The sequence below is a fragment of the Bos indicus genome, chromosome 18 (genome assembly GCF_029378745.1).
Source record: "Bos indicus isolate NIAB-ARS_2022 breed Sahiwal x Tharparkar chromosome 18, NIAB-ARS_B.indTharparkar_mat_pri_1.0, whole genome shotgun sequence".
NCBI lineage: Eukaryota > Metazoa > Chordata > Mammalia > Artiodactyla > Bovidae > Bos > Bos indicus.
The window spans coordinates 24980520-25007158 of NC_091777.1; the positions used below are offsets into that span (position 1 = coordinate 24980520).

Genomic DNA, 26639 nt, shown 5'->3' on the forward strand with positions numbered 1-26639 from the left:
CACAGGGCAGTGAGAGAAGACTCCAGGCACCAGACTCAGAGAAAGGCTGAGCCAGAGATGGCCATGAGGGGCCCTGGCTAGGCTCAGGCAGTGGGACAGACACACCTGCAGGCAGGTGCTGGGGAGAAGGTGGTGGCTCACGGACCTAGGTGGGGACAGAGACACTGCTGCTGCTCCCAAGATGACATGGAGGAGCTCTGCCCAGGTACCCCCAACCTCAAGAGGGTGGAACTGCTGCTCAGAGTCAGCATCGTTTTTTTTTTTTGGCCACTGCATGATTTTTATTCTCTTTTTTAAAAAAAATTCTGCTTAAACGTCATTCTACACTATAATTATCTATAAGACCGTGGTTTTGATGTATTAGGGACTTTGGTCCTAAAACACATGAAAGTAAACATATTAACATATGTGTTCACCTGCACACCACTAAGCGTTTGGGCTACACTTGGAGAAGATTGCCCTGAGCGTCTGACTGCCAGGGATCTGCACCTTGACCCTGTGCTTGTCTCCTAAAGGCCAGCCAGAAATGACTGTCCTTCCGAGGCCATGTAGAGTCCACCCACTTCATCCCTGGGAGGGCTCCTTCCCTCTTTCATCCCTCCTCTGTCAGGACACACACACACACCACACACACACACACACACACACACACACACACACACGTGCACAGATCACCAAGGCTCCCCACCCCCAGGCACCAGGTCTTGCTGGGGAATAACAGTCCTCATATCCACAAAACAAGGGTCCGCAAGGGTCTGTCAGGGAGCTTTCTTTCTGACCTCGCCTTTAGATCAGACCACATTCCAAGTAACCACTTGGCACCCATTTTCCTGGTTCATCTGTGACTCTAGCTATGGAAACTTCCTTGTGGTTCCCTCCCACACACAGGCACACTCCTGGCCTAGCACCTCCGCACTTCCTATTCCCTGTGCCTACAACACTCTGAAGCTGAAGCTCCAATACTCTGGCCACTTGATATGAAGAACTGACTCATTGGAAAAGACCCTGATGCTGGGAAAGATTGAAGGCAGGAGAAGGGGATGACAGAGGATGAGATGGCTGGGTGACATCACCAACCTGATGGACATGAGTTTGAGCAAGCTCCAGAGTTGGTCATGGACAGGGGAGCCTGGGGTGCTGCGGTCCATGGGGTCGCAATGAGCTGGACACGACTGAGCAACTGGACTGAACAACACTCCTCCCCCACTGTACACGGCTGGCTCCCTCCCCTCCACCAAGTCTTTACTCCAATTTCATCTTCTTGGTGTGGCCTTCCTGACCTCTTTGAAAAACCCCTCCACATTTATCCCCCTTCCCTACAAGGTATGAGCACAATAAAGACCTGCAGAGTAAAAACATGAATGAACGATAACGTTGGTGGAAAGCTTTTTAACCAACTGGTTTCACACACTTCAGGGCAAAGACCACAAACATCTGAAAATAGCCATTCACACTCCCTCTTCCCTGGAAGAACTGCTAGTGCGGACCTTGACCAGAAGGTAGCAAATACATCTGGCCTGGCTGAGCCGAGAGACCTTAAGTTCTCATGCAGGTGAGCATACGGCCGTGGTGCCCACCACTGGGGAGGGCTCCCCAGGAACCCTCCCATACAGTCTGACCCTGTGTGGCACCCATGCCATTTTACAGAAAGGGCCAAGCAGAGCACTTCTGCTACAGAGATTCTTCGCATTAGCCTCCTTGCCGCTGCAGTCAGGCCAACATCTGCAACAAGAGACGACAGGGCATCGCTCTTATCTGGGAGCCACGTGTCCAGCAATCTCCATGAGTCAAAACCTTGCTAGGAGCCACGACGGACAACAAGGAACGCCGAGCAGCAGATTGTACAATAGGAACCTTGTCATCGTTGTATACATTTGTAAAGCATTTCATGGCTGTCAATTCATTTTTACATACTAATCCCATGTCATAAGCAAGCAGAAACGCGGAAAGTCCAAGTACCACAGCATAAGCACTCTACAAGAGTTCCTCGGGGCCTCGCTTATATCCTATTTCTTCCTGCCCTACACACGACTGTGACAAAGCCAGTCATTTCATTCCAGGCCACCGCAGATTCAGGGTAGAAGAAGCAAGGGAAATAACATCTGAGGTAGGAACGCTGAAAGAGCAAGAAGGGACAGATGACAGCAAGTGAAGAGATGGGAAAGTTATATAAAGCATATCAAAGCAGAATTAATTACATTCCAGGACCATTTGCAGGGGGTGGGAGGGCGGGTAGGGAGGAAACAGTCTGCCCATCAATTGCCCTCAGGGGCACTGCTGGTTTTTAGCACCAAAGCGATAGCAAAAAGTGATGACTTGGGGCCACCAGGACAAAGGTTAAATACAGTGTTCAGCATTCAGTTACTTTTGGTCACACCATATGACCACTTTCTTTTGCAAATGTCCCTCCTAGTTTCTAAACCTCTCCCTGAATTGATAAATAGAGCTTGAAAGGAACATTGACTTTTTTTTACAAAGTAAAACTCGCTTTCACAAGTAGCACTGTGACAGGACTTCCTGGCTTTTCTCAATTGCCAAAGACCTTCCTCCCATCCATCGCCAAGCAGCCGAAGTCTGCACGCTCTCATCTCAGGTCCAGGCTACAATCCAGCTGGTCCCTTCCTTTTCCCCACGACTCCTCATTGTTTAGCTCTGGGGTTGCATAATTTACAGTCACCCCATGAAGGGCCGTGTGTTCCCGAGTAGGAAGCTGTCACACTGAATAGAGCGCGGCTGGGCTGCGTTCACAAACAGAGCATTGCACAATTCCTTTGCACAGCCAGCAACAGCAAACCTCCTTGCCTGCAGGCAGCCCCTGCCAATGGGCGAGATTGGGGGCAGGGGTGCTGGGAAGGACTTCGACCATAAATTCTCTCTACTTCACTGTATAACAAAGCAGGCTCATAAAAACCACAATCGTATTTTCAAGCCAGGACTGAAACGAGAGGCCCAGGGCAACACCTAATTTGGTTCCTAGAACCCAACAAGCTGTGAACTCATTTTCTCAGTTGAGACGGAACTACGTAGGGGGGCAGAGGTGGAAACTGATTTTAGGACTTTGGGTAGGAATGTAACCCAGGAGCTGACAAAAAGCAGGCCTGCCTGAGTCCAAAGACGCTAGGACGGCCTCATTAGCGGCAGCGCAGATCTGCAAGGGCTGGGCTCTGGAAGACAGCATGGCAGGGATGGGAGGCCCAGAGAGTTCTAACCCCGAATGTAGAAGGTGTGCCGACTGGTATACACATGACAGAGCAACAGGACCCCTCCACCTCTGGAATGTCTGCTCAGTTATGAACCAAGGTGTGACCCTGTACAAGTCTTTCAGATAACCTCTGAGTCTCACTTTCTTCAACTCCAAAATGGGGATAACCAGGGACTTCTCTAAGTGGTCCAATGTCGAATAAGACTTTGTGCTCCCAATGCAAGGGGCCCGGATTCCACCCCTGGTCAGGGGACTAGATCCCACATGCCACAACTAAAGATCCTGCATGCCACAATGACAACTAGGAGCAGCCGAATTAAAAAAAAAAAAGAATTAAAATAGGGATAACCAGTAACCTGTTTCCAGGGAGAGTTAAGCTGATCCTATACTGGATTAGTTGCTCAGTCGTGTCCAATTCTCTGTGACCCCATGGACTTAGCCCACCAGGCTCCTCTGTCCATGGGATTCTCCAGGCAAGAATACTGGGGTGGGTTGCCATTTCCTTCTCCAGGGAATCTTCCTGACCCAGGGATCCAATGCAGGCCTCCTGCACTGCAGGCAGATTCTTTACCATCTGTGCCACCAGGGAAGTCCGATCATGTTTATTAAACGTCTTAAATAATAAATGTTCAAGAAACATTATTTCCTTCTCCCCATTGGCTTCTCCCAACCCTTCCTTGGAATATTCTCTCTGGAGAAGTTAAGGGAGAAATGGGAGCACACTCATTCTTGCTCTGATATTAGCTAGCCACGGGAACCTGGACAGTCACTCCCTTCTCTAGGCCTTACAATCTACAAGAAAACATTATAATTTACATAAAAATTAAGTAAGGTTGATGAATACAAAATCAATACACAAAACCAACTGTTATTTCCGTACACCAGCAACAGATACAAAATGCAATTCAAACGCTTCTACCATCACCTTAGGAAGGAAGCCTTTCCAATCAAAAGACCAGACTTGCTATGGTTGCTGCTAAAAACATGTCAGCTGAGCTGTATTCCTATCTGGAGCACGGAGAGTCTGGGACTGAGGAAAGGGGAGAAGACCATTGTAAATATCAAGTATCTAGCTATAAATTTAACAGAAAGTATGTAAGCCCTCTATGGGAAACGTTATAAATATTTTAGGAGAAATTATGATAATCTAAATAAGTGGTGAAATGTCACACACTCATAGATCAGGAGGACTCAAGATGTAAAGACATCAATTCTACCTAGAATAGAAAGAAAGCAAGAAATACAAATCAAAATTCCAATAGCAGTATGTGTGTGTGTTACATAAATTGATTTTAACATTTACATGCAAACACAAAGGACTGAGAACAGCCAAACCACTCACAAAGACCAAGGTGGGGGGATTTACTAAACCAAATATCCAGACTTGCTATAAAGCTACAGTAATCAAGATGGTGTGGCAACGACCTAGGAATAGAGAGTCTGATGGACTGGAACAGAGAGTCAAGAAACAGGCCCCTGTGTACACAAACATCTGACATATGACAGAGGTGGTTATTCAGATCCGTGACCAAAAAAACCTCTCTTTTTCAATAAGTGTTGCTAGGACAAATGGGTATCCATTCAAGGGGAAAAAAATGAAACTGGAACCCTATCTTATACCATATACAAACATCAATTACAGATGAATTGAGCACCAAAATATGGGAGGAAAAAGCTTCCAAGCTTCTTGAAAAGGAAGAGAAAGAGTAAGTTTTGTCATCAATAGGTAAAACACAGATCTCTTAAACAAGACACAAAAAATACTAACCAAAAAGGGGAAGACTGAAAAATCTAATATTAAAAATAAGAATTTTGAGGCTTCTTCTTTTACCACTGAGCCCTAGGAGCTCAGTGCTTAAGAATCCACCTGCCAGTGGAAGAGATACAGGCTTGATCTGTGATCCAGGAAGATCCCAAATCCCCAGGAGCAACTAAGCCCATGCACCACAACTACTGAGCCTGTGTTCTAGAGCCCAGGAGCCTTAACTACTGAGCTCATGCTCTGCAACAAGAGCAGCACCACAATGAGAAGCCCGCACACTGCAGCTAGAGAGCAGCCCCTGCTCCCTACAACTAGACAAAAGCCCACGTAACAATGACAACGTAGCACAGCCAAGAATAAACAAGTTATTTTTAAAAAGAACCTTTCTAAAAACTCACAATACATCATTAACAAAGTGAAAGGACAAAGGGAGGTAAAATTTACATGAATAAAACTGGAAAAGGACTACTCTCAAGAACATATAAAGAACTCCTACAAATTAATGAGAAAAGTACAACCTAATTTTTAAAAAAGAAACAGAATAGGTGCCTCACAGAAAAGGAAATCCAATGTCCAATAAATATATGAAAAGCTGTTCAACCTCATTAGTAGAGCATGTAAAGTAAAACCACAAAGAAATACTATCAATTAGGCAAAAATTTAAAAGTTTGACAATACCAAATACTGACAAGGATCTAGAACAACAGGAATTCTCCCTGCTAGTGCAAATGTAAAATGGAGTGACCACTGTGGAAACCACTGTGGCATTATCTAACATCGCTGAAGATTCCCAGCAACTCCACTTCAAATAACCATTTACAAACGTAGGTGCCTCAGGATATAAATCTACATGGGTATTCATAGCAGCATCCTTCACAAATGCCCCAAGCTCAAAATAACCCAAAGGCTCATCGACAGTAGAATGGGTAAATAAACTCAGGGTCTTCAGAGCTGGTATAGAATGGTGTATGTTGTACAGCAGAGAACTGAATAATATCTGGCAAATTCATGAGTATACACAAATATCTGTGAATGCTACACAGAAAAATTATAAATATTTGGGAGAAAATGCTATAAAATACTACACAGCAATAAAAATGAACTACAGCTATGTACAACAACTTGAGTAAACATTACAAACACAATGTTGAAGGAACGCTACAACTTAATACATAACAGTTAGGATTCCGACTAGGTCAAAAGCAGATAAGAATAAACTTTACGATAAGAAGATGCATGTAGGGTGACAAACTATACAGAAAAGCAAGGAAACATCGTGAAAATTCAGGCAGTGGGGAGTGAGGGAGAGAGAGCTATGACTGAGTAGGTATATTCGGGGATCTTCTTTACACGAGTGCATGCTTTGCAAAAGCTTGTTAAACATGAAAGATTAATGCATATTTTGCATATGTATTGATCTATGTCATGACAAAAGTGTTTTTGCTAAAGAAAGAAAATAATTCAACGTTACATCCTCCAGAAGCCTTTCCATACTCCAAATCTACTTTGGTGCTCCCTCAGCACTCTTCACTTCTCAGTTGGCTGTGATGCCAATGAACTTAAGGGCATGTCTGCCCTTGAGGGCAACCATGGAGCCTGTCTTGGCTCACCATTGTATCCTGTGCATACATGGAGCATGCAGTGCATGCTCAATAAATATTTGGGAACTTAACCAATGACTGCACTAAAGGACCTGTGTTGGTAAAAAACTAATTAGCTCCCTCCTTCACTGTTGGTGGGAATGTAAACTGATATAGCCATTATGGAAAACAATGTGGAGATTCCTTAAAAAACTAGGAATAAACCTACTATATGATCCTACAACCCCACTACTGGGCATATGCCATGAGAAAACCATAATTCTAAAAGACACATGCACTCCAATGATGAACAATATTTATAATAGCCAGGACATGGAAGCAACCTAGATGTCCATCGACAGATGAACAGATAAGGGAGTTGTGGTACATTTATACAATGGAATATTACTCAGTCATTAAAAAGGAATAAATTTGAGTCAGTTGAAGTGAGGTGGATGAGCCTAAAGCCTCTTATTCAGAGTGAAGTCAGTCAGAAAGAGAAAAACAAGTATTGTATATTAACGCATATATATGGCATCTAGAAAAATGGTACCGATGAACTGAGTCAAGAACAAACTTGTGGACACAGTGGGGGAAGATGAGGGTAGGAGGGACTGAGAAAGCAGCACTGACATATATACGTCATCGTGTGTAAAACACTGGGAAGTTGCTAAATAACACAGCAAGTCCAGTCTGGCACTCTGTATTGACTAGAGGGGTAGGATAGGGGGAAGGGAGAGAAAGAGGGGATAAACACATAATTATGACTGATTCGAGTGTTGTATGGCAGAAACCAACACAAAATTGTAAACTAATTTTCCACCAGTTAAAAAAATAAATGTAAAAAATTAAAAAAGTAATTAGCTCTGGACAAACCAACTAAAAACCAGGAAGAATATACTCATGTGATGGAAGGAGAGGCACACCTGGAGTGAGAAAAACCAGGCTCTGGCTCTATTGTGTCCTGGCCACATCGTCTTAAATAAATCACTTTTTTCACGAGGCACTAGTGGTAAAGAATCACCTGCCAATGAAGGAGACACAAGAGACTCGGGTTTGATCCCTGGGTCGAGAAGATGCCCTGGGGTAGTAAATGACAACCTACTCCAGTATTCTTGCCTGGAAAATTCCATGGACAGAGGAGCCTGGCGGACTTCAGTTCATGGGGTTGCAAAGTCGGACACAACTGAGCACATGTGCACTGATGGCCTATATGGGATCTCTCGCCTCGCCTCTCTCACTGATAGTAAAAATACTATGACCATCTAAGGAACTTCAGCATTATGCTAAATGCTTTTAGCTGTGTTGCTGCATTTAATCCTCACAGTACATCTGCAATGTGTTTAATTTTTTTAATCTCTTTTTAATGATTCAGACACTAAGGTTAAATAATTTCCCCCAAAGTACATGATCGCCAACAAATGGCAAAGCCAAGATCTCCAAAATTCATGCTTTCCTGATAGTGCTATACTTTCACCTCAGTTTTTTCATCTGTAAAATGGGGATACGGGAATGTCTGTGCAGCCTGACAAGACTGTTGTAAGGCTCAAAGGTGATGGCGAGTGTAGAAGCAGCAGTTTACACTCTAGAGCACCACTCAAAGGTAAGGAATGTAATAGGTAGTAAGCATTTACCATGGGCCCACACAGAAGAAGCAGATGCTTTCCACCCACACTGAGCTTTCAAACCAGTTCTAAAGGAAAACTGTGTGAACAGGAAAACTAGGAATACACATCAATAAACTGACTTACGGAAGCCTTCAGGAACAGCACACAATACAGGCTCAATTGTAAGACCAGCAGTGGGTGTACTGCTTGCGCTGCGCAAGGCCGGCTCTGTCGTTCAACAGCCACAGAGCAATGCAGACAGACGGATTTTGTTACAGCTTACTGCGATTCTTTTTCCCCCTTAATTAATAATTTTTTTTTTTTTTTTTTGACTGTGCCATGTAGCATGCCAGATCTTAGTTCCCTGACCAGGGATTAAACCCATGCCCCCTGCAGTGGAAGTACGGAATCCTAACCACTGCACGGCCGGTGGATTCCTTAAAAAAATGGACGTTTTACAAGTCAGATTTACTGAAGCATAACTTACTTACAGTAAATTCACTCTTTTGGGGTAGATAGTTGGATGAGTTTTGGTAAACATATACAATTGTGTAACCATCAATTAAGAGAGAGAGTATTTTCTCTCACCTCCCAAAGTTCCCTTGTTTCCCCTCATAGTCAATCTTTCTCTCCTATCATCCCTAGAAACCACTGATGTGATTTCTATCCCTATGGTTTTGCTTTTTCCAGAATGCAGAGGAATTTTTTTAAATATGTACATCATGTCAAGTTGTCCCACGTTTTAAGGCCCCTAGGGCATTCTGAAACCCAAATGTCTCTCCCTGGGTTGCATGGTGGCTCTTCTCAGCTTCTTTAATCCCATTTTGTGACATTTTTTCTTCCCTGAGGTCCAGCCTCCCTGGCTGCCTTTTTGCTCATTTCTGCCCCAGGGCCTTTGCATATGCTCTTCCCTCTTCCTCAGCTCTTTCCTGACCAGCTCTCTTTCCCTTATCTCCTCTAACTACCCCACACTGTTCAAGCCCAGCTTCTTCTACTGGAATATATCACTACATGAAACGACCTTGCTTATTCACTTACTTGTCTATCCCCCTTCTCTAAAGCTGCAAGAGCCTTAAAGACAGGGAGATTGTCGATTTTAGAGAACAGAGTTAAGAGCTCTGTTCTTAGAAACTTAGAAAACGCCAACCCATGATTGGTCTTCCACTGGTATTCACAGAATGAACACATGTGTGCTGAAGAAATAGGGACTGGTGAGGTCTGTGTGACTGAAACTCTAAGATGATTCAAAGAAGAAACAGGCTTTCTATTTGGTAGGAGGGCTGGCCACAACTCCGAACCAGGGTCTCCCTACTGCCATTTTCCAGTGATGAAGTCACAATGTGCCTGGGACACAGAGCCAGGCCTCTCCCATTCTGGCCCTCTGGTTCCCTCAGGCTTGTTCCTCTCCTGAGGCTGAGGGTCCCTCCAACTCCTCTTTGCCTACTTGGCTGGAACAGCCCCCCGCAGCCAGTTCAGACTCATGGTCCTTTTTTCTCCCACCCATGTGCATTCAAAGAGACGGGGACCCCAGGGGTTATTCTGTCTTACACTCTTCCCTTCGGAAGAGCCTCACAGGACCCTGGTCCTACAAACCCTGACAGTATTATGAGACAAATCCCTGCCTCACAGGGCCCCACACTCTCAGTGGAGTGCACACGTGGGTGCAACACGCCCTGGTGCCACAGTTCCCTGAGCTGATGTCCCAGTTTTCATTCTCAATTAGCGCTGCAGTTCTGAGAGCTTGATTTCGTTATAATTTATTATCTCAGTTGAGGATGGCCAAGGGAGAAGGCGGGGAATTCCTCACCACAAGAACATCTGTTCTGCTGGACAGCAAAATTTAAATTATAACCTCGAGACTTGAGCAGAAGCTTACAGATCATTCCGTCCAGTTTCCTATTTCTATTATTTTTTTAAGATTTACTTATGTTTTGGCTGCTCTGGGTCTTCACTGCTCTGCATGGGCTTTCTCTAGTTGCGGCAACCGGGGACCACTCTCTGGTTGCGGTGCGTGGGCTTCTCATTGCGGGGGCTTCTCTTGTTGCAGAGCACAGGCTCTACCTAGGGTGGGCGGGCTCAGCAGTTGCGGCTCCCAGGATCTAGAGCACAGGCTCCACAGCTGTTTGCACAGGCTTAGCTGCTCCTCGGCACGTGGGATCTTCCCAGACAAGGGATCAAGCCCACGTCCCTTGCGTTGCAAGGTGGTTTCTAAACCACTGGACCACCAGGGAAGCCCCAGTTTCCTAATTTTATATATGAAGGTACTAAGTCCCAGAGACGTGAAGGAACTTGCCTGAGGCCACCAAGCCAAACAGGGACAGAGCTGGGGTCAAACTTGTCTTTAATCCCAGTTCAGCTTTATCTCCACCCAAAAAATGTTCTTTCAATTTGGTGTTTATCCCTTCCCCTCCACTGAAACTGCTCTTTCCAAGGCCAGTAACAGCCTCAATCCAGAGAAGGCAATGGCACCCCACTCCAGTACTCTTTCCTGGAAAATCCCATGGACAGAGGAGCCTGGTGGGTTGCAGTCCATGGGGTAGCTAAGAGTCGGACACGACTGAGCGACTTCACTTTCACTTTTCACTTTCACGCATTGGAGAGGAAATGGCAACCCACTCCAGTGTTCTTGCCTGGAGAATCCCAGGGACGGGGGAGCCTGATGGCCTGCCATCTATGGGGTTGCACAGAGTCGGACATGACTGAAGCGACTTAGCAGCAGCAGCAGCAGAAATAGCCTCAATCAACAAATTCTGGGTTGGCCAAAAAGTTCAATCGCCTTTTTCCTTTACATCTTATGGAAAAACTCAAACGAACTTTTTGGCCCACCCAATACAATGGTCTGTTTTCAGTCTTCATCTAATGGGGCAATGCCATGAACAGAACACACACACAGAACTTCCTGCAGCACACATGGCGTGGTCTCCTTGCGCTCCTCTGACCTCCAGCCCCTTTTCCCAGGTGAGCTACTTCTGTGTCTATCAAAGGCAGGTGCCTCTGCATCTGTCAAAGGCTTCACCTCCACAACAGGGGAGGCTCCTTCCCTGAGAGCCCTCCTCTCCATCTGCAGACTCTCTCCAGGGACAGTACACCCACTGACTCTCATGGTCTTACCACACAGGACAGCCCAGCCCCATCTCCTTCTAGAACTGACCTCTCTTCTAAATGGCAGAATGACTTCCCCAAGAACACTGTGAACACAAAAGTCATCTGGGAAGGACCTGAAATTTGTACCAGTGGTCTGACTTGCCATCTTTCTCCTACCACTTCCCTCCCTACTCCTATGCCTCCTAACTTGATGGCATAACTAAGTTCTATCATCCAGGTTCCAAACTGGGGGGACTTCTCTGATCTATTCTTCTCTCCCCATGTTCAACTGGACACCAGGTCTCAACTATTCTGCCAAAATCTCTCCCGCACCCAATTCCTCATTACCTCTCCTAGCGATCCTCTAGTACAGACTACAGAATTTTTCTCTCTCTGCTTTTAAGCCTCTTCTATGGTCTCCCTCTTCAAGCTCTCCCAGCTTGGCACCATACTATCCTACCATGTAGGGAGAAGATTAGTGTCCCTACCATGGATTCAGTGTATCCTGAAACCAAATGTGCAGGGAAGCCTACAACCCAGCTCCACTCATCCTTTACACACTTCTCCTCATATACCCCTCAACCCTAATTCCAGTCACACAGGACTGCCCCACCCCCATGACGGCAGCCTGATTGCTCGAGCTGTGCTTTTATGTTCTCATACTGTTTTGTCTTCCTGGAAGGCCTTATCCATTTTCAAAATGATTTTGGTTATAAAGGAGAGGATTCCAGCTCAAATTAGTCTATATAAAGAAGAAGGGATTTATTGGTTCACATAACTGTCCGGTGCATAGAGCCTGCTTCAGAGACTGCAATCAGTTCAGTTCAGTCACTCAGTTGTGTCTGACTCTTTGCGACCCCATGAATCACAGCACGCCAGGCCTCCCTATCCATCACCAACTCCCAGAGTTCACTCAGACTCACGTCCATCGAGTCAGTGATGCCATCCAGCCATCTCATCCTCTGTTGTCCTCTTCTCCTCCTGCCCCCAATCCCTCCCAGCATCAGAGTCTTTTCCAATGAGTCAACTCTTTGCATGAGGTGGCCAAAGTACTGGAGTTTCAGCTTTAACATCACTCCTTCCAAATAGTCAAATGTCTTTCTGGCTTCCCCTCTCTCCTTTTCTCTTTCCTCTCCATTCGCCCATATCCTGAAGTCTCTCCCACAATAGGTAAGCTTCCTTTCTGCAGAGAGTAATGCAGACGTGGAAACATGGCCGCAGATAGCTCCGCGCTACCATCAGTTCAATCCGGTGAGGACCTTGCTGGGGCCCCAGAGGAAGAGCTCCTTTCTCACAAGGACTGTAAAATCCCAGAGAAGGACTCTGGCCGACCTGGACTGAGTCACACCCCATCCTCTGGGCCAGGGGTATGGGATTTTGTGAATGGCAAGGTCTGGTCACATGCCCATTTCTATCAGCAGTGATAGCAGCTCTCATTTCTCTACCTGGTGCCTCTAGGCTTCATCCTGAGCCCTTGTCCGAATCAAACCCCACTTCTGCCTCTTCTGTGTACTGACTTGTCTCCTGCACTCTCTGAAGGCAGGAATTGGATCCCTAGGCGAACAGTTTAAGACCTCACTCAAAGGTGTGACTCCAGAAAACTTTCACAGTTTGCAATTACTATGTCCAATTATTTGCTTATGAAGTGGTGGCCTGATTCCCCTGGGGCAGACTTGCTCACTACCAAATCTCCAAGCACCTAAAACAGTGCCTAACACAACCGGTGCTGGATAAATATTGAGTAAACGAACAAATGAGTGGTTTGAACAGAGATTACCAGCCTTTGGTATTTGTTAAATGAGCACAGCTGCTTTTTAATTCTCCCTACTTTACAGAGAAAAACAAATGACAAGGCAGGAACTCCAACTTTTTGTACCCACCATCCCACGCCCAAATTTCTGTATACAATCCTTGTGCTTATGATCTTTCTGCCAGTCTCAGGAGAAGGGATGCGCGTTCATGTCCAGATCAAGTTGCTCATCCTGACTCTGCACTTCCTCCCTGACCATCCTCTCTGGGCTCTGCTCCTCCTACCACTTCCTCCTTCCTCTACCTTCCACACCCCCCTCAGTCTGGGCTCTTTCTTTACAGCTTCTCGGTGGATCCAAGTCCCTCCACGGGAGCCAAATGAAGTCAAATAAACCCTCCCTGAGCCCCACTACCTCTCTCCTCCCTTCTGTCTCTGCCTTTCCTTATATAGCTCCAATTTCTTTTCCAGGAGACTCCACTTCTGGCCTCAACTTCCTCAGTCCCACTTGCTTAACCCTACTGCATTTTGGCTTTTCTCCCACCATTCTGTTGAAACTGTTCTTGCCATGGTCACTGCCAACTTTCCAGACCCAGAGGGCATCTGCCGGTCTTCCTCGTATTTGACTGTGGCAGTATCTGACTCAACTAACCACTTCCGAGCCTTCTTGAAATTTTTTTCTTCCTTGGCTCCCATGATACTGCTTTCTCTTGGCTTTTTCTTTTCCATCTCTTGGCTCCCTCCTTGCTAGTTTCACAGGCTCCTCTCCCTAGATGGTCCTCCGTTTCTGGAACTGTGTGGGGAGCGCTCTGTGCGCATCCTGTGCCTTCTCTCCCTCTCTCACTCGGCCCCTGTGGCTCTCACTGCCCGCAAGCACCACAGAATTTCAAACTGACCCCCCTCCTCAGGTGCACCCTATTTCCTCACCCACTATCCAACCGCCTGCCTGCCAGGGATCTCCACTTAGCCTATCCACAACAATCATCAAGATGACCAAATAAGTCAGCATTTTTCTCCTGGAGCCTTCCCTCTTCCTCCTTCATTTCTCCATCTCAGGGACTGGCACTACATCCCACCAGTGGCCCAAGCCAGGAATCCTGGACTCATTTTTGTGTACAGCCTTTAAAATGTACAGCCCCCTCAATACCATTCCAATTGATCATCCAAAAAAATTCAATTATTCCACTGTGCAAATGGCTCTTAAATCTGTCTCCTTTTCTCACCTCCTGCTACCACTGCTTTAGTTTAAACTTTTCCCTCCTGGAAAAACAGTCACAGAAATAACTTTCCATCTGGTCTCCCAACCTTAGAACCTGACTCCTTCCAGTCACACAGGTGATCTTTCTAACGTGCAAAGTCACCCTGCCACCCATTTCCTTAAAACCTTCTGGTTCTCGAAAGTTCTCATCACAAGGCTAAAAAAAAACAAAAACTAACTCTGCGTGGTGATGGATGTTAAATAGACTTATTGTGGTGATCATTTTGCAATACATACAAATACTGAATCATTTCACTGTATAGTTGAAACTAGTATAATGTCATGTCAGTTAAACTTCAATTAAAAAAAAAAAACAAAACGCCCTTTAGTGGCATCTCATTATATTGAGAATAAAATCCAAAGTCCTTGGTACGAGGAACTTCATGACAGATCTGTCTCATCTTTCATCCTCCATCTCTTGACACTTCTTTCATATATGGTGCTCTAATCACACCAAATTATTCCACATCCCAACATGTTCCACGTGGCGACATAGCTCAGTATCTTCTTACACTCTGGTCCATCTGCCTGCCATTCTTGTCCTCCACCTGCTAACGACCACTCATCAAGACTGAGCCCACATGGCATTTCTCTTGGCCAATGTCCCTGAACCTCACACATAGAGAAGGTACCCTCTGTTCTCCCTCAGCCTCCTGACACTTCCTGCTCTGAAGTAGAAGTGTGTTTTACATGTATCTGCCTTTAGGCTGAGTTCCGCAAGAGCAGGGACTAAGACCTTCCTCCATACCTCCGTATATATGTCTAACGCACACCTGGTGCTCAGTAAATGCTTATGAGTGAGCAGATGGATGGATGGATATCCTATTATCCTGTTTCTCTTCTCTGACCACTTCCTTCCAACAGAGTCAGAGCCTTCAGTGGCAGGTCCTCTCTGCTGTCACCTACTAATGGCCCACACTTCTGAGGCTGGAATGGAAATTATTTCAGGAGCTGTCCAGATGGTGGTTAGGGAACACTGAGAATCAATGTGATACGCGATGGTGACCACCACCTCCAGAAGGGACCCAGCACCAACTAAGCACCTGCTCTTCTCTCAGCCACTGACCTCAACCAAGGCTCATGCCACCCCGTTTGCTGATGGTACTAGGTCCCAGACTGCCAGCTCTCTATTGCCCACGCAAGTGGTGATCTAGTAACAGCTGTGCAGGGTAGGAATAGAATGGATACAGGTTTGGGAGTTAGACAAATCATGATCTTAACATATTGCTGTCACCTACTAAGCTGTGTGACCTTGAGTAAGTCACCTAGCTTCTCTGTGCCTCGCTTCCTCATCTGTAAGATGGGACTGATGACTATTTCATCATGGGTTGATGAGAAGAAACAAATGAAGATAACAGATGGGACTGAAAATGATGAACACAGTTTAAGACCAAAGGCTTTCAATACTATTATTCAGTCCTATGTAGAAATGAGTCTGCATTCTTTGCATGCCTCAGTTCTTTCTCTTTCTTCAATTAACATTTATTAAGCATCACTGGGCTCAGTGCTGTATGATGGGCAAAAATAAGTCACCATTCCTTCTCTTAGGGAGCTCTGGTAGGGAGGGGACACCCAGACTAGGAAGGGAGACAGACACATCAACATCTAATTAATGTGTGATAAATATTAGTGCTCTACGATTCTGAAGGCAGGCGGCCCAGGTTGATCTTATAGCATGGCAAAGTTGTTCCTATAAGTAACAATTTTCCACAGAAAACCTATCTGCTGGTCAAGCCATCAGCAGAGAATCCGGGGTAAATTCTTGACCATGGAGCTCTATCCTTATATATATTATTCCCCTTTTCTCCATTCTTGGTTGAGAAATCAAGTGAGCAGGGGGACAAAATCAGGGTACTGACTATTAGCCTTGCAGGATTTTATTTTAATTTTTTTGGTGCTATGAAAAGCACAATGTTTTCCCTCTTTTCTGTAAAGAAAATTAGAACTAAAGATGGCTCCGCAGATAAAAAGCTGTGGGTGGTAAACACTCCCACTATTGTCCCCCTGCATTTCAGGCTTCCAGGTTTCTCTTTGCAGTTACTGAGCTAGAAACCTGAAAGAGGCCTGAGGAAGTCCAGCCCATATCCTAAGGAAGAGATGAACAGACAGACTCAGGGGGCTAAATGACTTGCCCAAAGTCAAGTTAGAGAAGGAACCAAAATTAAAACACAGCCCTCCTGATTCTCCCCTTTACCCATTCTGCAAATCCCCCGACTTCATAGAGCTTGGGCACCTGAACTTGGGCAGGTTCCTTCTTGTCTGTGCAGCCATCCCATCTCGGGTAGAAGCCAGGGCTGTCTCTTTTGCTAAGCATCCTGGAAGCCACAGACAAACCACTTCTTCCTCTAACATGTCACTGGGTCCTTCTCCCATAAACATCTTGTTTCTCAATCACAGGATACTTTCAGATCCTCCTCTTTGGTTTGAGAAGCATGTCTGCATGAAAAGTTTGGTTAGAGGTGGTTTTCTTTAAATGCCTTTCAGGACTCTGACTTTCCTGGCTGACAAAGCTTTGTGGTTGAGGTTGCTATTCTGCAATTATCTTGGCCTTAAGAAAGCTTTCATGGGTACCCCCAAACCCCCTCAGGAGGGAGCCAGAATTGATTCTTCTATGTTTAGAACCTTGCATCAAAGACCTCAAGACCCTGAACTTGAAGGTAATTCCCAGTTTCCTTGACCACTTAGAACAGAAAAGGAGCTTGGGGCAGCCCCAGGACAACTACTCCACGAAACAGGGCCCCCCAGAGAGGCAGGAGCAGAGCAACTTGTCTCGACTCCTGGTCCAGTGCTCTCTCCCACTCCCTGTAACATCACTCCAGCCTCCTGGGCTGAAGCAGCTGCGCCATCAAAAATGTCACATCACTTATGACAACACAGTTAGTTATATAACTGATGCTGCAGAGCAGGCAAGGGGGAAAAGACCTGAGCGTGGACCACAGCGCCCCCCTTCTGGCTCTCTGGCAAGCTATGGCCCACATCCTTCAGAATTCCATATGGGAAGGAACACCCACTAATCAGTCAAAGGAATCAAGACTGTAGCTGACAATTGTAAAATGATTTCTAGAAAACTGTTATGAGGGCATTTCATATATTACATCCCTTAATGCTCACAACACTGTTAGTTATTTTTACCGTCCACCCCATTTCATATGTAAGAAAACTGAGGCACAAAAACTGAAGTTTAAGAGCAGGCATCTAGTGAGTGGTACAGTCAAGATATGAAGTCAAGCAGCCTGGTTACAGAGTCCAAGCTGCTAACCACCTCTCAGTTTTAAAAACAAACTAAACCACTTCTCTCAATAGGAACCTTACCTATCTCTTTGAAACAGTAGAAGGCCACTGCTCCTTCCTCCTGCCATTTCTCAGGCGATTTCTTTTCTATCCACTATTGTGCATGAATGAGAGACACAAAATAAAATAAGAATGTGATACTGGTTGGAATAAATTCTTAGAATGGAGTTTGAGCACTTTCAAGCTTTTTATGGCAATGCAATCAATAAAGTGAGGTGAAGTGCTCTTTGTATAGCATCTGCTAGCCATTTTAAAATCCATGTAGTACGTGTTTAAATATATTCAAAAATTTAAAAAACTTTTTTTTTTTCAAAGTCAAAATTTGTTCTTTGCTAGTGTCAAATTTTGGAGTAATCCTTTCAAAAAAAAATTTTTTTTTTCAGTTTGAAATCATCTCAGCAGTTTGTCTACTGTCTTTTGGATCAAAATGTGCTCTTGTGATCATGGTCTGTCTAGATTTCTAAGGAATGTGAGACTGAAAACACCTCGGAGAGAGGGAACCAAGTCCCTGAATTAGATGGATGGAACATACATCAGAAAAATAAGACCTTCCTCTGCTCATATTAAATCTCCAGTGTTAACAGGCACTGTGAGCCGCTGAAAAATCTAAGTGATCCTGTCCCATCTTTAGCAGGTGTGGCTAAATGCACAATATAATCTGGGGAGCTCCAAGCACTTTAAAAAAAAAAAAAGACAGTCCTCTAACTCTGGGCACTATAAACCTAATCTAGCCCTACAATAGAGACTAGAAATTCTGGATTTCTCTGGAGTCTTGTCAATCTTGTATGAAGTTTCATCCATTTAATCTCATCAGCAACACCCTTTCAATAAGCACACGGGTTCAATTTCAGAATCCGACAGGTGACAGAGGTTCAAGAATTCCACAGCTGATTCCTGAGGAGATCAGGTGGACTCTGGGCTACTCTTCTGGCAGGAAGGTCTGCTGGTGTTTACAGCTCAGTGAACAGTAAGGAGGAAGAGAGCACCATCCATCAGCAAAAGAGAATGCTTCTGCTACTTGATCTGACATTCTGTTTGCACTCACAATGTCTCCAGAGAGCAAGGTGCATCCATTTGGATAAACATGGAGACAGGAGGAAGGGGAGGGCGAGCAGAGCAGCCAAAGAGATGATTGCAGAAACAAGTCCACAGATCTAGAAGAGCAGCTCTCAGGGGAACGCTGCCTCAACATGGGACCCGTTGGGGATGTGCAGGAAACACCCTTCCAGACCACTGTACTTTTACCGAGTAATGGTTCCAAGTTGCTACTCATCTCCACTCATGCCTGCCACTTAGCAGGTGCCAAACAGCAGTGTGTTGAATGAACACAGGCTTGCCCTGAACTCAAGCCAAACAATCCACACCCCAATCACAAAGTCAGAGTCATCTGGTAGGAGGAAACTACCAGCTTTCGGCAATCTTAAAATCGCCTTCCCTGTCTGGTAGGGTCTGTTCTCAGAATCGTTTCCTACTGGAAGGGCAGGGCTAATTTGTATGAGCAATGATGTCCTTACCGGGCAAATCCATAAGTTTTGATTTACTAATGGCACTGAGCAAGTACTTGGAAAAGAACACACATCCAAAGTGTTCCACTTTACCGCATCCATCTACATAAAGCTTACCAGCTAGCAAGCCATGCCTCATTGCCACCTTCGGACTCTCTAGCTCCCTAAAAATTAACCAAATGCACCAGAGACAACAGATAGCCCGAACAGGACATCAAAGAAAACTCAACACCTCAAATGAGGACAAACTGTGGTGCCCGCAGCAACTTCACGGTTCATTTTACATTTTCATCAGGTAGACAGTCCAAGTAGTTGTCACTATTTGTTCAGAATGGGAAGTCGCTTAAAGGGATTATGTTGATTCCACATATAATGCCCTGAGAGAGTTCTTTGGGAGGGTTTGGTGATTAACTAAAGTTAACACTTATTGTTAAAACTTTGAAAGTGAAAGTGAAGTCGCTCAGTCGTGTCCGACTCTTTGTGACCCCATGGGCTGCAGCCTATCAGGCTCCTCCGTCCATGGGATCTTCCAGGCAAGAGTGTTGGAGTGGATTGCCATTTCCTTCTCCAAGGGATCTTCCTGACCCAGGAATCAAACCCGGGTCTCCCGCATTGTAGACAGACGCTTTACCGTCTGAGCCACCAGGGAAGCTGCAAAAATGACGAGGCTGTATCACAGGTGAGGTCATGACCTCCTAACAAGCAAAATTATTTAAAATGCTGCACACACAAAAGTCACTGATTACTCATGGTATGTATAAAATTATATTTTGCTGTCTCGATGATCACTGCTTATTTCTCAGTACAGAAATATTTTGGATTATCCGACATTGAACTACGAAACACTAGTTCACAATCACATGTGTTCTGCTGCGCTTAGTCGCTCAGTTGTGTTTGACTCTTTGTGACCCCATGGACAGCAGCCTGCCAGGCTCCTCTGTCCATGGGGATTCTCCAGGCAAGAATACTGGAGTGGATTGCTATGCCTTTCTCCAGGGGATCTTCCCAACCCAGGGATCAAACCTAGATCTCCCACAATGCAGGCAGATTCTTTACCATCTGAGCCACCAGGGAAGCTCAAGAATATTGGAGTGGGTAGCCTATCCCTTCTCCAGGGGATCTTCCTGACCCAGGAATCAAACCTGGGTCTCTTGCATTGGAGGCGGATTCTTTACCAGCTGAGTTGCCAGAGAAGCCCACACATGAAAGTGGGAGGTGGGGGGGAATAAAACCTAGCGAGCTATGTTCGAATGAAAATTTTAAGAAAGTATTAGGAATCAGGGTTTTCAATGACAATTTAACCCGTGGCATCTCTTGATGGATGCACATTTCCCACTGCAAAATGTGTCAGGCAAAAGAATTTCAAAGATCAGTCTCCCCGTACTGATATCCTAGGCTGATATGGGTGTTAACACTTTGTTCTAAGCAGCATCTGCCAGTCAGGCTTTTCCATATACTTTCAGTTAGTAGGGGCATACATGGAAGTCTCGTCCTTCTTATAATCAGCATGCCATAACATGGATAAGAAGGTAGGCTGAATGGAGTGGCTCTTTGCTCTTTTGGAAACGCTGACTTCAAAGGATCTAGAGATGTTTCTCTATCAACAGTCTTCTTCTCAATGCAAAAGGCTGAGCCATTAAAGCCTAGTCCCTGTTAGGAAGTCATCAAGTTCTCACAGGACATCACCCATGGAGAACGCGCTAATTGCATTTGCCCAGGTGAAATAAACAGCATCCAGATTAACTCCTAAGTATGGTCTGATAAGTTGGTCACCCATTGTGCTGCCCAGGCAAGTCCAAAATTGCGTTCTGTAAACGCCACCTAGATTTTCAGGGCCAGCCCCACCCAGAGAACAGTACAGTTCTCCTGACTCAACTGATGCTCAGCCAAGTGGTGATCTGGAAAATCACCTCTTCGAGGGAGGACTCACAGGAATTTGTCACTAGGATACAGTGACACCAATCCCACATTTTGTGGTTAATAAAACAAGTTCTGCATCCAGCTTGGCACAAGGCCCTGATCTGATTTATCTCAAGCCGAGCTGGAGGGCTCATAGGAAGAGCAGCCATTCATGAATGCTTCAGCAGGACACGACGACGCAGGGACCCTAGCTGCAAAATTTACATGGGCCAGAAATCTTTCTGACTGACCTTTTGTGAGCAAACTGCTCACTTTCTAGACAGAACTGATGTATTTTAGAAAATATATTCAGTTTTACCTACAAAAATCTCAACTTTGCCTGATAATCTTTCTCCAAAAAGGCGTCCTGTGGGATGATGGGGGGGGGTGGGGGTGGGGGGGGACCGGGGGAGAGCAGGGAAAAGAGAAAAAGTGCCAGGTCGTCTGATTTAACCATCCGAAACATCTAACGCTTTATTTTTTTAAAATTGTTTTTCTCTCCATCTTCCGTGTAACCAACCATAAGTCCCTTAAGACTTTTCCGGGGAAGTCTAAATACAGCCTTCATTACACAATTAGAAATTTTCATTCTAAAATGGCACACCTATCTCCTTGGAAAGCGTGGCTCTCTTTGATTAAAAAAGGAAAGGTACCCTTCAGGGGAGTCGGTATATATTTTTACACTTATTAAATCAGCCTAGTTTATGAGGCTTGTTCAGGAAAAGCAGATAAGGAGTTGCTTTGGCAGATGTAAAGTTAATTTCCAGGCTGGAGCCTACCCCGCACTTCATCCCCGCTCCCTTCACCCGAGTGTTTCCGAAAGCCTTCGGTCCCCTCGTCGAAGAAGCTCGGCTCTCTCCGCCGGGGTCCCCGCTCGGTTCCGAACACTGCCGAGTCCCTCCGAGCCCCGCGCCCAGACTGCGCCGAGCCGAGCCCAGCCGAGCGCCACCGAGCTGAGCCTCATCGACTTTTCCGGCCTCGGCTGGGCGCTGTCCACCACTCGCAGCGCCTGAAACCTCACCCCGCTCCGGTGGCTGGGGCTTCTAACCGGCTTCAAGCCGGTCACCGCAGATTACAGAGTTCTGAAGTTTTGAAATGTCCCCCGCTGGGAGAAAGGTGTGGTGCTGCTTGCATTTACCGACCTGCAAGAGCTCCTGGCAGATGCAATATGCACCTTGTTGCAAAGTGCAATTCCCCAGGCCCCGCCTCCCCATCCATTTGGGTTGCACAAGCTCCAAAGAAGCCCCAGGCCAAATTACCCGTAGCTCAGTGGGGTGCGGCAAGCCGAGGGGCCTCTGCAAAGAAAGCCCCAGGGAGCTCTAGAACAAAAATAAGAACATGTCAAGCCGACGGGAGAAATTGTCTCCGAGTCGCTACTCCCTACCATCATGGCGCCGCCTAGAACCCGCTTGTCATGCCTGTTACACATGCAAGATTTTTTGCATATTGGTTTTGAAATCGCAGGCATGCTTCGTCTCCCACCCACCTTTCTGCGAAAGGGGTTTTTATTTTCCATTATTTTCCTACGGGATGCAATTACTTCGGCTATTCTGTCAAGTTGAAAAATAATCATTTTTGTTTACTGCACAGCAACCCCTAATTAGGAGCTGTGTGTGCACGAAGGTGTCACAGCAAAGCGACGTGGAATCCTCGCTAAACGGTCTTAACGAACTCCTCCGTCCCGAACTGACAAGACAACGAAGCAGCAGGGCCAGGAGGCCCGAGGCGCGTTCCCTTTTCCTAAAGCCACCCCCTCCCCAAGCAAAGCTGCCCGTGGGCTCACCAGGAACTGCTAACCAGGAGTGGATGGGGCAAGAAGCAAGCCTGGGAGTAGCAAGGAGGGGCCAGGCTCCTTACTGAGCAAGTGTGAAAGGGAAGGAATATCCCATTTTGTTTTAATTTTCAACCATCACTCAAATCCACCCCCAGTTAATTAGGAGGGGAAACTGATATCTAAAGGCAGAAGGGGGTGGTGCGGCAAGTGGGGCCTGAAATCCGCATTGTGGGTAGATTACATGGAACACAGCCTATGCAGAGTGTAAATAACTACATTGATAAAGGCCAGAGAGTGAACGAAAACTGCCAGTGTCAGGAGAGCAAAGGCTGGAAAGGTGGGGGAGAAGGAAGGGGCAGCAAGGGGCGGGCATTCAGCCTCTCATCCAGCGTCCTACCTTCCACCTCTACCTTGGATACATCTGTGCCAGTCTCATTCGATTGGAAGTCCACCCCTGCCCCTACCACACGCCCCTTCCCCAAACATTCGTCTTTTTGATGGGAGGGGGCAGAAACCACAGCCTCTAATTCAGCACCAAATCCATGAACAGCAGACACCTGATACTCCACCCTAGCCTAGGGCTGTGTCCCCTCCATGTTTTTGCCAAGTTCAAAAATCACTGCCCCAGGAGAAGAGCAGGGGTAAATGGGATTATGGATGTGGAGTGGGGGGAGGGGTGGAAGAAGGAGAGAGAGAGAGATATGCAGAATGAAACAGAGACACAGAAACAGAAATGGAGGCAGTGATACACAGGAAACATCCCACAAACAAGAGTAATGACCATAATCATGCCAATAATGTGATGTTCTGATCAATATGGCGGACACTGTCATTCATACAACTACAGGCGCTCCCCTTCCCTCCACCCCCTTGGGGAGAAAAAAAAAACACCCACCCTGGGAGTTGGGGTGGAGGACCCAGAACCAACGCAGGGCCTGGGAGAGGGGAGTCAAATTCAGGGGCGTGTGTGTGTGTGTGTACGAATTAAAAACCGGGCCTGGAGAGCGATGTGAAGTGAACAAGGTAATAAAATTCATTTTAAAAATTACGCTTAATAAAAGTACAAATCCCAATACCACAGGGACTTACTTCATCTGCTTCACAATGGTGCTTTTTCCTGATTCTCCAGCCCCTGTTGGGACAGACAGTGGGGGGGAAATTGGTGAGTGTCAGCTTAGGGGAACGGGGGGGGGGGGGGCGCTGCAGGGGGAAGGGGGTAAGGCATGCTAAAGAGTGGGCGATCGTGGGCACATCGTGGTGCCAACTCGCGGGCCAGGTCTCCCCAGGAGCGAGCGGGGTCGGGGGACTGGTTGGGGGGTGCAGAGTGTCCGGGGTCGAGGGATGGGGGTGGCAGCCCCGGTCCTTACCCAGCAGGAGTAATTTCACGTCTTTGGCGGCGCTGATGCCATCCTCTTTGAGGTTTTTCTCAATCGCCTTGCTCCGCTCGAGGGCGGCTCGCTCCTCTGCGCTCAGAGTACATCCCATGGTGGCCCCTTCCCTGCCACAGCCCGCACGACTCTGCTGGCACGGCTCCCCGGCTCGGCGCGCCCCCCACCCCCCCAAAGAGCAGAACCTGGGCTCAAAGGGGAAAAAATCACGATAGCCTCCCCTTGGCTGAAAACAAAAATGTCGAGAAACCAGAACCCCCCAAAAAGACAGCCTCCAACAAGCTCCCAGCCGCGGAGACTCGCGGCAGCTGGCGGGGCTCTGGGGGGGGTGTCGAGGCGAAGGTGGCTGGGGTCTGGGGCTCCGGAGCCGAGGGAGGAGGCGCCCGCGGTCCGAGGAGGCGCGGGCTGCAGGCACTGAGGCTTGTGCACGACCCAAAATAAATAAAATAATAGTCGAGGCAGGAGCCGGAGTCGGCGGAGGGTGGGGTGGGGGGGCAGGGTGGGTCCTTCTACCGCTGCTGCCGGAGGAGGAGGCGGCGCGGGGTGTGGAGGGAGTGAGTTAGGGGGTGCCGCTAGTGCATTTGCATCGCGGATCCTCCGCCGTTGGTGCGTCCGCGGCGCCTTCGCCGACCCCCGCGCGCTGGGCAGGGCTGGGCAAGGGGCCGGGCCGGGGGGCAGGTCTCTAGCGGGAGGCGGTGTCGCTGTCTCCCAGAGCTCGCATCGCTCGACGGAGCCTACCGGAGAGAGAGGGAGAGCGAGAGGGAGCCGCGGGCAGCCGAGAGCTCGAGGGGGAGAGACAGGAGAGAGGCTGGGAGGGAGGGGAGAAAAAAATGAAGGGAGAGCGAGCGAGCAAGCGCGCGCGCACAGGCCGGGAGGGGGGAACAGGCGAGCGCAGCGCGCGAGTGCGCCAGCTGCTCTGCGCACCCCGCACCGCCAGCCGCCCGCTGACGTCAGCAGGGCCGCGCGCCGGGCCCCCGGGACCGGGAGGGGCGGGGGGCGGGGGAGGCGCGCGCGTCGGGGCCCGCGTCAACTAGCGGCGGCGCGCGCGTGGCGCGGCCTCCCCTCCCCCCACTCCCCGCAAGGCCCGAGGCTCCCTGAGGTGGGCTCGTGCAGGCCTAGCGGGGGCGGAGCCGGGGGCCGGGCTCGCGCCGCGGCGCCCCTCCCCGCCCCCGCCTCCGCCCCGGCCCCACGCGCCGGCGGCTCCGGCCCTCTGGTCAATGGGAGCGCGGGACTGGGTGGCCCGCGCCGCGGTCAGGTGGGTCCACTAGCTGCGGGCCGGCGCCGCCTCCCTGCCTCTGCCGTTTCTTCTCCATCTTGGCTCCGGCAGCTCACCTTCTTGGTTGCTCTCCTGCTGCTGGGGCCGTAACGGCTGAGGTCAGGTGGCCCCACCGAGGAGACGGTGGTTCTGAGGAAACCTGCGTTCCCTGTCATTCGCCCTTGGGGATTGGGGGCAGATTCGGATTTTTCGCTTCCTGCGTCCTACATTTATTGAGCACCTAGTATGTGAGAGAAGTAGGCTGTGAAGAGAGGAACACAGAAGGTTAAGATAAAGACAGGGCCAGTTCTCAAGGAGCCTCTGCCTCCCTTTGCCCTCGCGGATCCTGCTCCGTGATTCCCAGCCAAGGGGGCAGCACACGCGACAGTTCCCATGCTGAGAAGCTTTTCGATGGGCAGGACAGGTTTTCATGGAGTGATGCTTACTTCCTCAACATTTGCTTTTCTCATTTTGGAGGGTTTAGTTTGATTGTAACCTATCTCCCAAAATACAGATATGAATTTTGAATAAATTTTCGTTAAGAGAAGAGAGTTTCTTCCTCTTTCTGTTTTAAAATACTCCCCCATCTCTTTTTAAAATAAAACCCCAGAAACCTGGGTCAGTTAGTGTACACCTCATCCAATACTGAGGAAACACGTACACTTCTCCAAGGGTTGGGCATATTCTGTGTGGTCTGGGTGATTTTGAAGAAACTATTAAATAGTTCTCACTGCACAAAATGGTTTTACAATCAGTTCCATCAGGCAGCCTCAGGGGCACTCCTAGAGAAAGGGGCCAATGGGAAAGATTGCATGGGGATAGGAGAGGCAGGCGGCCAGTGGAAAACGTGTTTTTGTTTTTTTTTCTAACAGTTGGGCATTTTTGTGGCTCTAAAAGCGAACTTGTTTGTTTCATTTCAACAATAGAAAAAACACCCCTGTTTTTGGAAATGTTACCCAACATAAAAATACATTTGGAATGGGGAAAAAAAGGCAATTAAGGCCCACCCAGAAGAAAACATTTTTACCCCTGTATTTTTCAGTTTGTTTTTTCCCAGTTTGGGTTTGCCTAATTCCACAAATAGCTATTTATGTCAAAAGTTGTATGTAATGTAATTTGAATATTTACACTTAGATCACATTTTACATGTCCTAGAAAACTAACAAAAGTCTCCTATAGAGAATTGTTTTATGAAGTAAATAACTTCCCTTCTTCCCCACCCCAACCCCTACCCAATTTCCTTTTTTGTGTATAAAGGAGGGGAGTTTAGGGGATAAATATGGTTTC

At 47.3% G+C, this 26639-nt stretch overlaps 1 protein-coding gene across 3 annotated transcripts in view; it reads right to left on the reverse strand.

Moving 5' to 3' along the window:
* The window catches only part of GNAO1 (G protein subunit alpha o1), a 180881-nt gene extending 156673 nt beyond the window's left edge, over window positions 1-24208 (reverse strand). For all 3 annotated transcript variants that reach the window (XM_019979878.2, XM_019979876.2, XM_019979877.2), the window contains exons 1-2: window positions 24077-24208; window positions 23799-23841 (exon numbers count right to left, since the gene is read on the reverse strand). In XM_019979878.2, the coding sequence (XP_019835437.1) occupies window positions 23799-23841; window positions 24077-24194 (161 nt within the window). In that variant the 5' untranslated portion in view covers window positions 24195-24208. The remainder of the gene's footprint in view (window positions 1-23798; window positions 23842-24076) is intronic.
* Between the last annotated feature and the right edge of the window lie 2431 nt (window positions 24209-26639).